At 42.0% G+C, this 13947-nt stretch overlaps 1 protein-coding gene across 1 annotated transcript in view; it reads right to left on the bottom strand.

The window, feature by feature from the left end:
• DTNB (dystrobrevin beta) overlaps window positions 1-13947 on the bottom strand; it is a 235471-nt gene that overhangs the window by 56469 nt on the left and 165055 nt on the right. The window contains exon 10 of the mRNA XM_024764484.1: window positions 10386-10463. Within this exon, the coding sequence (XP_024620252.1) occupies window positions 10386-10463 (78 nt within the window). The remainder of the gene's footprint in view (window positions 1-10385; window positions 10464-13947) is intronic.

Raw genomic sequence — 13947 nt, 5'->3', positions numbered from 1 at the left:
TCCTCTCATCTGTAAAATAATAATAATATAAAATCTGCCTCATGAAATTTACTTTAGAGAGTGTTGGGAGGATTAAATAAGATAACATAGTCGTCATTACCAACAAAGTACCTGTGACCCATCAGGTAATTTTATAGGTCTTCTTTTGTTTGTTCTCAGAACAATCTTCCATAAAAGGTATTGCTGTAATCCTCACAACTTTATATTCCAGCCATGACCTCTCCCTGGAGCTCTAGAATCATGTATTTGATGCCTGTTCAACATCTCCCCTTGCATGCCTAACAGGCATCTCAAACCCAACATGTTCAAAATAGAACTCTTGATTCTCCTCACCCTACTTCCTCACCTGCCACTCCCCCAGACTGGCCAGTTTAAATAAAAAGCATCCCCATTTACCCAGTCATCAAGCCAAAAGCTGAGTCGTCGTCTTAATTTCTCTCTTTTCCTCATGCTCCACATCTAATCTCTTAACAAGTCCTGTTGGCCCTACTTTCAAAATAGCTCCCCAGGGACTTCCCTGGTGGCGCAGTGGTTGAGTATCCGCCTGCCAATGCAGGGGACACGGGTTCAAGCCCTGGTCCAGGAAGATCTCACATGCTGCGGAGCAGCTAAGCCCGTGCGCCACAACTACTAAGTCTGTGCTCTAGAGCCTGCATGCCACAAGCACTGAAGCCCGTGTGCCTAGAGCCTGTGCTCCGCAACAAGAGAAGCCACTGCAATGAGAAGCCCACGTACTGCAATGAATAGTAGCCCCTGCTCGCCGCAATTAGAGAAAGCCTGCCCGCAACAACGAAGACCCAACGCAGTCAAAAATAAACAAACAAGTAAATAAATAAACAAAACAGATCCCCAAACCAGCCATTCTCACCACCTCCACTGCTGCCATAATTTCTCATCTGGAATTTCTCACCCAGTGCCGCTTGGTCTACTCCAAGAGCCTCTTAACTGTTCTCTCTTCTTCCACTCCTGTCCTCGACAGCTGAGCCTCCACACTGCGGAGATTTTTTAGCAACAAATCAATTCGGAGGGGTGATGAAGATGTTCTAAAATCGGTTGTGGTAATGGCTGCACAACCCTGTGGATACACTAAAAACCACTAAATGGTACACTTTAAATGGATGAGCTGACTAATACCCCAATAATCTGCGTAAAAAATAAATCAACGATTCTGAAACTGCCACACACGCTACTAGAACTGACCGAATAAGTAAACAGATGGTGACTGATGGAGTCAGCCTTCTCAGTGTTAAAGAGGGAAGTTACAGCTAACCAAGAGGGGACAGCTGGAGTGAGCCAGGGCTACTGCATTAGAACCTGATACTCCAGTATAACTCATGTCCTTTATTTCTCAGCCCTCAATGAAACAAGCAGGCAATATTATAAGATGCTACGTGCTTGAAATAACTGAAGAAGAAAATCCCTTTCCTAGCAGAAGAAGTGCTAATAAGAGGCAAGCAGCAGCAAGATTTGGAGCAAAGGAATAGGTTTCTGGATAAAGCCTGGTGAGTCCTTGCCCTCAGGGAGCTAAGAGTCTAGAAAGGCATGGAACAAATAGGTAATTACAACAGTGTGATACGTACAAGATGTTACAGATCACAGAAGATGAACACTTAATCTAGTTTTAGGATTTAGGGAAGGCTTCCTGGAGGGGTTGAAGCTAAGTTAAGAAGGCAGAATTAGATGACAAGGAGAGGGGAATAACAGGAAAAAGGATAGGAAGCACCAAGGCGGAAGCAGCATATGCAGAAACCTGCTTGGGGAACTGTGAGTGATTAAGCAATTCCGAGTGTAGATGCCAAGGAGAAAGAGTGGAATAGGTATGGCTGGAGAGGCTAGCAAGGGTCAGCTCAGAAATGAAGAATGTGGGCTTTATCCTGCAGAACTGCACTGCCACTAGCCGCATGTGGCTGTTTAAATTCAAATTAATTCAAATTAAAACTAAAAATTCACTGTATTGCCCCAGTCACATTTCAAGTGTTCAATACCCACATATGGCTAATGGCTACCATACCAGTTAGCACAAAACATATCCACGCTCTTGGAGAGCACTGCAGAAAGGAAGAGCCACTGGAGATTTTTATCCAGGAGAGATACTCAGACCTATCTGAGTATATACACATACTCAGACCTGCATTTCAGAAAAATCCCTTTGGTTGCAAAGACAAGACTGGATTGGTGGGGAGTACACTGGAGGTTTCCTAATAAGATACAGGAAAAGGTAAGACCTTTTACTACAGCACTGATTGTTTTAAATGTCTGCTTATTAAAAGAAGTTGAAACATTTTAATAGTTTGATGTTAAAAGGAATAAAAAAACATGTACGTCTAAGCCAGATCAGCACAGGAACCTGAGCATTGCTATAGGAATTTCCATCATGTGCGCAAGTTCATGGAGCATCCCATCATTAGAAAGCAGTGCACTGCACCAAGTCAGCTGAGGGAGAGAGAGAGAGAGAGAGAGAGAGTGAGAGAGAGAGAGGGGCTGTGTTTGTGTGTGTAAGTTCTACTGGTCATTTGTTGGATCTCAGGACTGGTCTGCCCTTTGCTAGCATGAAACCAAGGTAGCTGGAAGGAAGTATCTGGATGACAAGAACTCATGCTGTGGTCTGGTTCCCTGGTGTCCCACAGGCACCTCTAACTCAACATAACTCTGCTATCTTCCTCCCAAAATCTTCCTCCTGTGTTTTAACCAAAGGTACCTAACTCAAGCCAGAAGGAGCACCCCAGCATCCAAAATCTATAGAGCCTGTCTTCACTCCCAGGATCCCTCAGGCATCTCAATCCAAGCATGACAACACTCAACTCACCATCTTTCTCTGCAAGCCTGTCCTTTCTTCCCCTCTGCTTTGCTGACAGTCCATAATAGACGTGATTCTTGCTCACATTTAGGACCTCAAGCCTCAGTCCAAAGAGAGGAGGAAACTATTCAAATTAAGGTTTTGAAGTATGGAATTGGAAATAAGCTTTTAGTCCATACTGACCTGAGTTAGAACTGCTGAAGGGTTTACCTTAAATGCTTGAATGGAAATGGAATTTAATCCCAACCCAGAAGCAGTTGAAAATTGGCAGGCTGCCCAGGCCATCAGACAAACTTTGGAAATCTGCCAACACTGAGACCCTGCAGTTCCATAAGATTATGTGTTAATTTTCAATTACTCTGCTTTTCTGTCTTTCCAAAAAAAAAAAAAAGATTGGAGGAAAAAAATAATTCCTGAGTTGCCTTGGAGAGGTTCTCACGAAGAATTCACACAAGGTAGTTGTTTCATGGCCACACTGAAAACCTCATTAGTTCTTGCTTTTCAACCAAACTCTATTCTTCTCATTTCACAGAAAGAAAGACAATCAGTGGCCCGAGTCCACATATGAATAGTTTCTGCCTTGACCAATTTCATTTTGCCTCTTTTCTCAGTTTCCCCACACCTCTGTTGTTTTGTCTGAAAAAGCAGCGTGCTGTGGCTTTTGTCACTCCACTGTTTTCTGTAGATAACAAGATAAACTTTTTACCTTGGCACCCAGGCAAAAAGCCATTTTAACAACCCACCTCTTAACTTGGTCATGTTTCTACAGCTCAGAAATAGTACTTATATTGTAGCATCTTCTGGTCTTGAAAAACTGCTTTTCCTTCTTGTGAAGTATGTATTAAAGTAAAAAAGTTCTAAAAAAATCTTGCCTTTACTTAAGATTCCTCACAATTGGTGGCTTACTCAGGGTCTGTGGCTCTCATATTCACCTGTTACCACCCAAAGATGGTGTTATGTCCCAACACAATCACCTTCATAAACTGAACAGAATAGAAAGAATTATTTAACCCTTGAGAAAAATAAAAATGAGGTGGTAGAGGAAAAAAAGGTCTCCTGAAACAAATCTATGCAAATGGCAGTGTGATGTAATATACTTACACATGCAATTTTTTGTCAGAAACCACCTGAAAAAGCAGCTTATACCTACATGTCTCCTCAGCAACTCTACCTTCTCCGGGGGCAGCAGACCCCCCCGCTATTTTGTGAACTGACCCCCACCCATTCAACCATGTTATTCTAAGCAGGACCACTAAACAGAAAACCCCAGGGTGGGTAACATGATCCAAGATGGATCAAAAGGAACTTTCACTGAAAGTTTTCAAATTGGATCCACATAGGGTAATGAAGTTACAAAATGTGAACACATGGGTCTCTTGGCTTTGTTCCCTGCTGCGTGAAAAGGTAGTTACCTTAGGGAAGAAGGAGCAGATGTGTAGTAGAGAGGAGCAAGGAGAATGGGCAGGGGGTGGGTTGGGGGGAAACACCTACATGAGTTAGAGTTCCCCTTGCTCTGTCATCCAGGAGGCCCAGCCGCATATCCCCTGCTTTGCCCACAGTCTGGTTACAAAAACAAAAAATCTTCTCGTTTTCCCTAAGCCAATTCACACTGAGCTTCTGTTACTTAACAGCCAAGAGTTCTGACCAAAATAGAAACTAATACTAGGAGTGGGCTATAACACTGATTGGAACTAGCTAAGTCAAGTTGAGGTGTCGATGGTAGCAAAACTCTCCATCCCAGGGAGGGAATCCATCAATCTTTGCTATACGGCTACAGAGCAAAGCCACTGGTTAAATTGTAATCTCTGGGATCCTGGGACTTAGACCTTGTGCCCCTTCTGGCTGGAGTCCCAGGCACTCTGAGAGGAATAACAGGATGCAGTAGTGATTTCTTGAAGTCTTTAATATGATATTGCAAGGAAAAGAGATGCGTTGTCTGGAAGCCAGTTGCCTCAGCCCACCAAGGTGAGATAATTAAGACAACTAGGGTTTTTATGGGGGTTGTATTATTCCAGAAACCACAAACATAAATCTCAACTCTGGCAGGGTTGGGTAGGGGTAGAGGCCCAGTTATGTATGCAATCTGAGACTGAGACTGTAAGTGCTTCTTAAACAGACTATCAGCTGTTGTTCTGTATCCCTCCCTCAGAGCCTTCTAATTCCCGGGTGGGCTTTCCTCTGGGTTTCTCTGTTGGCTTAGGTTTTAATTCTCTCCAGTCTGGAAAATCAGTTACCACTCATCCATCTGCTTTGCTGCTTCCAAAATGTTGCTATTGTCTCCTTGTCCATTTTTCTCTGTTGTTGGTTTCTACTAAAGAAAATGTCTCGACTGTCATTTTCATGGTGTTTTAGGAGGAAACAGGCAAATGTGGCTTAATATGCCGTGTTTTCTGTTACTTCCTTTTCCTCCCTTCTCTAAAATGCAATTATCCTATTTTCAGATTTCTACTTTTGTAGAGCTGTGAGTTGTAGAGATGTCTCAGTTCTTAAAACTTATAATTTGGTCCATGGTAGAACGGGTTAATGAATCACAAAAGATGTACCTAGACCTGATCCTGACAAATGGACATGACCTAGATATCGGGGACCCAGTGCTGTCTGCAGGAGGTGGACAAGACTCCTGAGAAAGGCAAGTATACATTTGCAGTCGTATTGCTGCACTGTCTGAGGAGGAAAGCTCTGGAAGTGGAAACGTGCATGGGAAGGGGTATGTGTGTGTGCATGTACACGCTTGTGCACACATCTGTGTGCCTGGTAGCAAAGCAGTGCTCTGCCAACAAATTCTGTTATTTTTCTTTCCCAGGATCTCTCCTGTTCTTGACGGTAGAACCTTCTTTTGGGGAGATGCTCCTCCCTCTATTCTGATGATACAGGTCTAATGAGTGTGGCTTATCACACATACACAAGGATGCGCAGTAATGCCATCCAGGACAACAAGAATCCTTTCTTGGAGTTTTCTAATCCTAGGGAGGAAAAGCACAACCTCTTGAGTGACAAGGCTGTAGATGTGAGTGAAGCCATTGGCATCTTGAGAGGTGGCTGTTCTGTAGGAGAAGTGAATGAAGACAGCACACTGAGAGAAGCCGAGAGATGGAGAAGCCACAGGTGGACATCCTGGTGGCAGTTCAGTTGCTTTGTGATCTATGGACACTTCTGCCCTTCCCTTCTGCTTTTGCCTTTGTCCTGTGGGTTTGTGCTTTTTATTTTCTTCTTCTTTTTTTTTATTGTGGTAAGAACACACACAATCTACTCTCTTAACAAATTTTTAAGTGTATGTTAGAGTATTTTTAAGTATAAGCACAAGGTTGTACACCAGATCTTTGGAACTTTTTCATTGTGCTTAACTGGGTTTGTACTTCTGACAGTTAGATTTTAATAACTGAAGTTAAGAGTTAAAACTACTATACCAATCAAATGCACCAAGCCACAAGTTTCATACTGGAGGTTTTTGTTGCTGCCAACCTTATATGAAATGCCCACAGAACTGTAAACATTTATATCTGTATAAATAATTAAAGCCAAGGCTTTAGAAGACATTAAAAACATAAGCATCATTTTTCATACTGGTCTGAATATAAGGTACGACTTAAACAGTACAGTAGTACAGAGAATAATAACATAATCACACTCTGAACCCTGGGGAAGAAGAGGGACAGAAGCAAGCCTTGGAGGAAGTCGGATAGTGGAGGGGCATTTTAAGTCTCTGTTTTAAAGCGTTGAAAGTTTGTTTGTTTTTATGTGTACTGTTCTGATTCTTTAACAGAAAGCAAATTTCCAGAAACTACTCAGTCTAAGACAAAGATGAAATTTCTTTTCTACTGTAGAAATGTCAATAAAAATATTACAGGGGGCAAATCCCTAGAGTGGAACCTTTCAGGAACATAATTTACAGTTTCTCACATGATTGCCAGCATCTTTGTCATTTTTAAGGTTTTCTTCTGCACAAAGTAACCATTACATTTGAGATCATCTTTTATTTGGACTAATCAAGTATTGTTTTTCACCAATGGGGTTATCACTATTTTTTTAAAATATATTTATTTATTTATTTATTTGATTGCACCAGGTCTTCGTTGCACGTTGCAGCAGGTGGGCTCCTTAGTTGCAGCTTGCTGGCTCCTTAGCTGCGGCACGTGGGCTCCTTAGTGGCAGCAGGTGGGCTTCCTTAGTTGCGGCTCCAGGGTTCCTTAGTTGCAGCTTGCCGGCTCCTTAGCTGCAGCACATGCGCTCCTTAGTTGCGGCAGGTGGGCTCCCTTAGTTGCGGCTCCAGGGGTCCTTAGTTGCAGCTTGCCGGCTCCTTAGCTGCAGCACATGCGCTCCTTAGTTGCGGCAGGTGGGCTCCCTTAGTTGCGGCTCCAGGGGTCCTTAGTTGCAGCTTGCCGGCTCCTTAGCTGCAGCACATGCGCTCCTTAGTTGCGGCAGGTGGGCTCCCTTAGTTGCGGCTCCAGGGGTCCTTAGTTGCAGCTTGCCGGCTCCTTAGCTGCAGCACATGCGCTCCTTAGTTGCGGCAGGTGGGCTCCCTTAGTTGCGGCTCCAGGGCTCCTTAGCTGCGGCTTGCCAGCTCTTAGTTGTGGCAGGTGGGCTCCTTTGTTGCAGCTCACTGGTTCGTTAGTTGTGACACACGGGCTCCTTAGTTATAGCATGTGAACTCTTAGTTGTGGCATGCATGTGGGATCTAGTTCCCTGACCAGGGATTGAACCTGGGCCCCCTGCATTGGGAGCGTGGAGTCTTATCCACTGTGCCACCAGGGAAGTCCCGGGTTACCACTAGTTTTAAATGCACAGCTTATCGAAAAGTTAGAACCTGGAGCTCTTAACTTTTTCCTGCATTTTTATTACTGTGCATGTTCTTGTCTGATTCAGTGATTTATGTCTTATGCTGAGTTCTAAAGAAAACCTCTTATTTCTGGAGAGTAGCTCTGTGCCCCTTGAGAATTCTCTGCCTCAGCAGAGGAAGGATCTATGACTGGGATGACGTGCTGGGTTCCTGGCTTTCACCAGACTCTGGAGACAAAGGTCTGACGACATTCAGAGGAGAAAATAAAAGTTGATGAGTCCTTGAGGAAGTAAATAGGATACTACCTGAAATTTATACCATTTAGAAACTGGGGCCATGAAGAGCCAAGTCTATGAATTATGCAATTCATGTCCATATGTTCTATCATAATCTCATCCTGAAAGTAAATGAAATCTCCAAAAATTCTAAGGACAATATTGTTAGGACAGGGGCATCACGTTCCCATGTAGCCTCTCCTCCAGCAACTTCTCTTCTTGGTAAGTTACAGAGCTCCGCCTTTGTTTCGGTCTCCTAAGGGCTTTGGCTACGCTTGGTTCGCTGGTCAGCCCGTGGAGAGTCTGTGACAACCACCTCTAGCATTGACTGAGCCTACCTAGAAAGAGATGCTAGCTGAAATGCCGACTTTAAAATAAAATCTTAACCCAGGCTATACGACATTATCTGAAACAACTTTCAGAAATGGTAGATATTTTGTGACTGACAATTACAGCTGGCCACTGACTACTGAGCTGGGGCTTCATACAGCAACATCAAGCCTAAACGTTAGTAGTCCTTCTAGAGAGGAGCTGTGATGACTACGGCTCCCAAGTCCCTTCTTTCAGTCTTCTGAAGCAGTAAAACATCACCCAGAAATATGCACTCCCTCCAACAGCCTCTAGGAGCTACATTCAGCTGTGGTCACTGAATGCATGCTGCCCTTGATCACCATGCACTTAGGGCCCTCAGGTGACTCAGGTGACTCAAAGTGACAAAAGTAGTAAATGAAGAGAACTCAGGTGAAGTGAAACCCTAATACATGGCATTGCTAAAACTAACATAAAACCTACAAGCTGACTTCTTTCAATAATCTACCTTGTCTTCCTAGTTTTGAAACAGAAACATTCCTGAGTTGATATTTAGATTCTAGGTCTGGGTCTGAATGCTATGGGTGTTTAACATAAAAAGTTAAGGCCAGCAAGGGTGGTTGTAAAATCTAGGCAGGTGGGAGAGGTTTAATTGCTTTGTACTCTTTCATAAGCCTCTGTTCTTCCTTGAGAGGGCATTAGCCATAAATTATTCTCTCTTCCCCACCTGTTCTCTCATTACAGTTTACTTCCTAAATAATGACAACAGTATGTTACATTCTCACATAAACCCCACAACATAGATACTATTATTCTCCTCATTCTACAGATAAATCAACAAAGATAAGAATCTTGTTCAAGGTCAGGTGATAGCCAGGATTCAAATGCAGTCTGGCTCAGAAGTCTGTGCTCAGTACAGACGGTGCTCACACCAGTCAATTCTGCCCAAAAGAAGCGGCTCGGCTACTGTCCTGCTAGTAGTGTCCCACCAAGGCTGCAGACAAGTACTCTCACCTGGTCAGGGTCTTGAGTCTCCACGTGGATAACACTGTATTATCAAGTCACTCTCATTTGTTAAGTCCCTAAATCCTCTATTCCAGGATGGAGGATTCTTGTAGTTTACTCCTTCGCTTCTAAGGCTATTTCCCAAATCTGCTTGATGATAAGAATCACCTGGAATACTTGTTAAACGTGTAGCTTCCCAGGATCTCAGGATCCACTGGGTCTGATGTGATCTCAGAAATGTGTATGTTTAGCAAGTGACCCGGGTGATTCTTCTCATCACTCAAGTTCGGGAAATATTGCCCTAGGAGTTTTACCCAATGGAACAAACATAGTTGATCTTAAGTATTATATATTATATATATTAAGTCAAAGTATTATTAAGTAAATAACATTTCTATAGCTAACTTGATCCAAAGCAATCGGTACGTATGGTTTTCTTCAGGTTTGCAGTACAAAGTGCTTTTCTTCAGGAAGGACTTGGGGAGTGGGTCGGAATGTCTTCATTCTTTTTTGTTTTGTTTTTTTTGAGTGATGACTGTTAGAAAGGATTCTTTACTGGTTGTGCCTCGAGGGACTTTCTGCATTGCTCTCGTGACGGAACAGCTTAAATCAGACAGAAAGTAAACCATTTCATACAGATCTTTTAAGTCCTGCCTAAGAGAATTTTGGAGAAGAGTAAACTAAATAAAGAGGAGAAAGGAGGAGACTTGCTCTAGTTCCTTGAAGGACCCTAAGGAAACTCCCTGTATAACTAAGAGAGGGACTCAGGCTTTTCAGCTTAAATGTTTTTGAATTCTATGTAGAATGATTTAGAATATAAGGAATTAGCTCAATTTACAGAGTCAAATCAGGAAGCAGAAATGATCTTTGATGCTTCAAGAACTCTAATGCAAAACTGTTGAAATTCGTGCTCATCAAAATATTGTTTGATGTTAAAAAAAAAGAGCTCAAACATGCCTAATCTGCTTTGACACTATGTTCACTGCTTGTCACAAATGGAGAGCTTCCACCTCAGGCACCACTCCAAAGCAGCCTCCTTCAGTTGCTATATTTATAAGTTAGTAGGGAAAAAAAGGAAGAAAAAAAGTCGAAAATAATATAAAAAGACAGTCCAAGGAGGGGAGGAAAGCCAGTCCTTTCTGCCCTGTGGAATGCTCTGCTTCCCAGGCCAGAGGCCAGTACCCAACGGTGAGTGGTTAACTGCCGCACAAGCATCCCGTACCTCTTGGTGGGAGTGGGCGCCCCAGAGGACATGTGGCTCACCATGGTGTCATTCACATTCGTCAGAGGGCGAGGAGGACTGAAAAGAAAAGACATTGACATTATATTAATACTTACCAGTGAGACTAGGGGAAACGAATGAAAAAGTGATGAGGGCAAAGGACCAACTATCATTCCTGATAAGCACAGTGGGACCCATAGGGAGTGGGGGTAGAAATTGATACTTTCAGCCTAAGTAAACTCAACAAGAAGGCCCTCTCGGGCTTCCCTGGTGGCGCAGTGGTTGAGAATCTGCCTGCTAATTTAAAAAAAAAAAAAAAGAAGGTCCTCTCGCACAAAGCCAAAGGACCCCAGAGCCACGTGCTACCCGGACAGGAGCAACGAACTGTACCCACACGGCTACAGGGATATAACTCCAGTGGCTCTTGTTTTACAGCTTTAGCACACCAGAACCTGCATTCTGCATTTCAGTTGTTTACAGGATCGCTAGGTGTGTGGCATCTGTGGTGTGTCACAAAGATCACAACAGCAACGTGCATGTTTTTCCTGAGATTTGCTTAGAGCTCACTGTCTTCCCTCAGAGTTAGTTTGTATACTTTTTACCGAAACAATTAAATTGTTAAATACTAAGTTCTTTTATTAATCCTTTACTAGAATCTTAACAATGAGCTCATACCTGTACTCTGATTAGAAGGTTTTCTTTCATAAACTAATCCAAATTTAAATTTGAAGTAAGCATTTTTGATAACTTGTCTTTAGCGGCTGGTTTTCTGGACTCAAGGTCTCTTTCATCCTCTTGTGAGAGTCTTGAATGAACAACTCCAAAATTATCAAAAAGAAACTGTGATTCTGCCTTTCAGCCATTCTTCAGCCCCTCTCCTTCCCCACCAGGTTCAGTTACAAAGGGCTTCTGTCTTGCACTTGGAACCACAGGACTATTGCTAAATATTCCTCCTGGGAAATCTCTCACTTCCTCTCCTAAACTGAAAGAAGTACTTTTCAGAGAAATCTGTCCATCAAGAGCAGAAAAGTGAAACAGAAAAGTCCTTCTCTCATATTTAAGTGTTTGGGAACTACCTCCTGGTTCCTCCTTATCTCTAAGAGCTGAGTTAACTATGAAATTGTCTTTTAGAGGTTATACTCAGCAAGTTCTGGTGAACATTAAGGGGCCAGAACCTTTATTGTTTTTGCAGGTTTCATAGTCCATTCAAACACAGGCTCAAGGGAAAATTTTCAGGTAGATCCAATGTACTTAGAGAAAAGTTTAAGAGGGATGGATGGATGGATCGACCTCTACATCTATCTCTACCCTCCTTTTTAAAAAAACCAACTTCACTTCTGGGTAGGGAAATATTTTTAATGATTTCTCATTTAATGGAGAGGATCAAAGATGGGAAGTAATTTGCAGGGAATCGATTTAGGTCTCTTGATTTTTAAGCCACAGCAGTATGCTTATTGTCACACATTCCTCCCTTTGTGTGACAAAGGAAGACTTTCAGAATTGAAATATGCCTTTCTAGGCTAGAATTAAATTCCGTGTTATTTATCTCATTACCTGCTTTCCAGGCAGCTATCCAATTTTGCCTCCAAACTTTCAAGCCTAAAGGTAGTGCTGTGCTGAGATATAATCAATTAATCAACTATTTTAGGCTGATTAATAACAGAAGTGAACACAGAAACTAGCTTCATTTTAGCCCTAAATTTATATTTTTGCCTCTGATTCTTTTAAATCCATTGTCCAAAGGGAACAAGGAGACAATGCCTATGAAAGAAACAAATGCAGCATCATAACTTTTCATACAGAAGGCACCAGAAACATTCTGGTCCTGCAAACACAATGGCCTTTGCTTCTTTAATATACTATTATTAGCAACCCATTTCCAAAACAAGATAAGGACATATTCATGTTGATTTCAGAACTTATGTAGTTACCCAGTATATTTCAATATTGAAGATACTACTGCATTCAATTTCCTTTCTGACTTTCTCCGAGAAAAAATGACAATCGGAAAAAAAAGTTTTTTAATTCCCTAAGCGTGGATCCATGTGATAAAATCCCATGATTTGTAGCATTTTGTTTGGTCTGATGCCACAGAAGTCTTTAATAATTATCTCTATCTCTTGGTAGACATCATGATCAATTATTATCTTACAGCACACATATCAAGGCCTCTTCTCTAATACTCAAAACCAGACAGTAATGATTACATTGTAAGTTGTAAACTAATCATAACTGCACCCAAATTTCATACCATTTCTGAACTCCTAATGTTTTGTTAGGGAAATAGGTATGTGTTTATAGTCCAAGATGAAAGAGGCATCTGAAAACTTAAAGCGGGTCTTTCCTGCAGAATCTACCACTAGGCCCACAATTCACTGTGAAAGCCAATAGCTTAGATGTGGTCTTAGGAGATGTAATACACCAAAACTGACTTCTGGCTTAAGGAAAAAAAAGGAATGCTTCTAGGTGTGAAGCAGACATTAATGGTACCAGTTACAGAAACTTACAAAGCAGTAGAATTGACACAACTCATCACATCAGTTTTGTTGATCTTTAACATTCAAAACTTGCTGAATACCTTGAACATGTTACCAGATGTTCTATATCTTCCAATGGTGAAGATCTCAGCAAGGTATTTTTAGACACTAATGAGTCCCATGATACCCAAGTGACCACCAACCATCACTTGGTACAGAGATTTGAGAGGTTCCTTTTGTTAATAAGACAGGCCCATTTTTTGGATGAGGAGATAGAAACAGATGAATGATCTAGATAGAAGGTAATTTGCTAGTTAGAAAAGGTGGGTATAAAAAGAAGACTTAGAATTTGTTCTTTTTTTTTAATATTTTTTTTAGAATTTGCTAATTTTTTTTTTCTTTCGTATTTTTGGCGGTGCCGTGAGGCTTGTGGGATCTTAGCTCCCTGACCAGGGACTGAACCTGAGCCATTGACAGTGAAAAGCGCTGGACCGCCAGGGAATTCCCAAGAGAATTCCTAACCACTGGACCGCCAGGGAATTCCCAAGAGAATTTGTTAATTCTTAATCAGAAGGAAAGAGGCATGCCTCCTGGGTGCCTACTCATACAAGATAAGTAGGACTATCTCTATAACTAGTATGTATGTAACTATATGTATGTAAACAAATCATCACAATCCAAAGTAATGAGAGTAGCAACACAAGTATTCACAAAGTGCTGTGGAGTCACAGATGCAGAGTTGTTACTCCTGCCTGGAAGAAAAAGGGGTATAGTCAGGTGTAAGTGACATTGAGGAGAGAGTTTTCCAGATATAGAAAAAAGTTAAGGGCAACTTAGAAGAAATGGTATGGAAAAAGGCACAAAAATCCAAAAGTACATGGCATATTTGGGTGTAACTTATTTGGCTAGACTCAAAGGCCTTGGGAGGGGAGTAGTTGAAAATGCATCCGGAAAGGGAGATGAGGGCCCGGATGTGAATGACACCTGTTCTATCACAAGCGAAGTTTGGACTTTATACTGTAGGCAGTGAGGGAAGCATTAGAACTTTTTAAGCCAAAGGATGATGTGACTATAGCAGGCTTTTG

The sequence above is a fragment of the Neophocaena asiaeorientalis genome, unplaced genomic scaffold (assembly GCF_003031525.2).
Source record: "Neophocaena asiaeorientalis asiaeorientalis breed wild unplaced genomic scaffold, Neophocaena_asiaeorientalis_V1.1 scaffold345, whole genome shotgun sequence".
NCBI lineage: Eukaryota > Metazoa > Chordata > Mammalia > Artiodactyla > Phocoenidae > Neophocaena > Neophocaena asiaeorientalis.
This window is presented reverse-complemented; position numbering and strand designations above follow the sequence as displayed.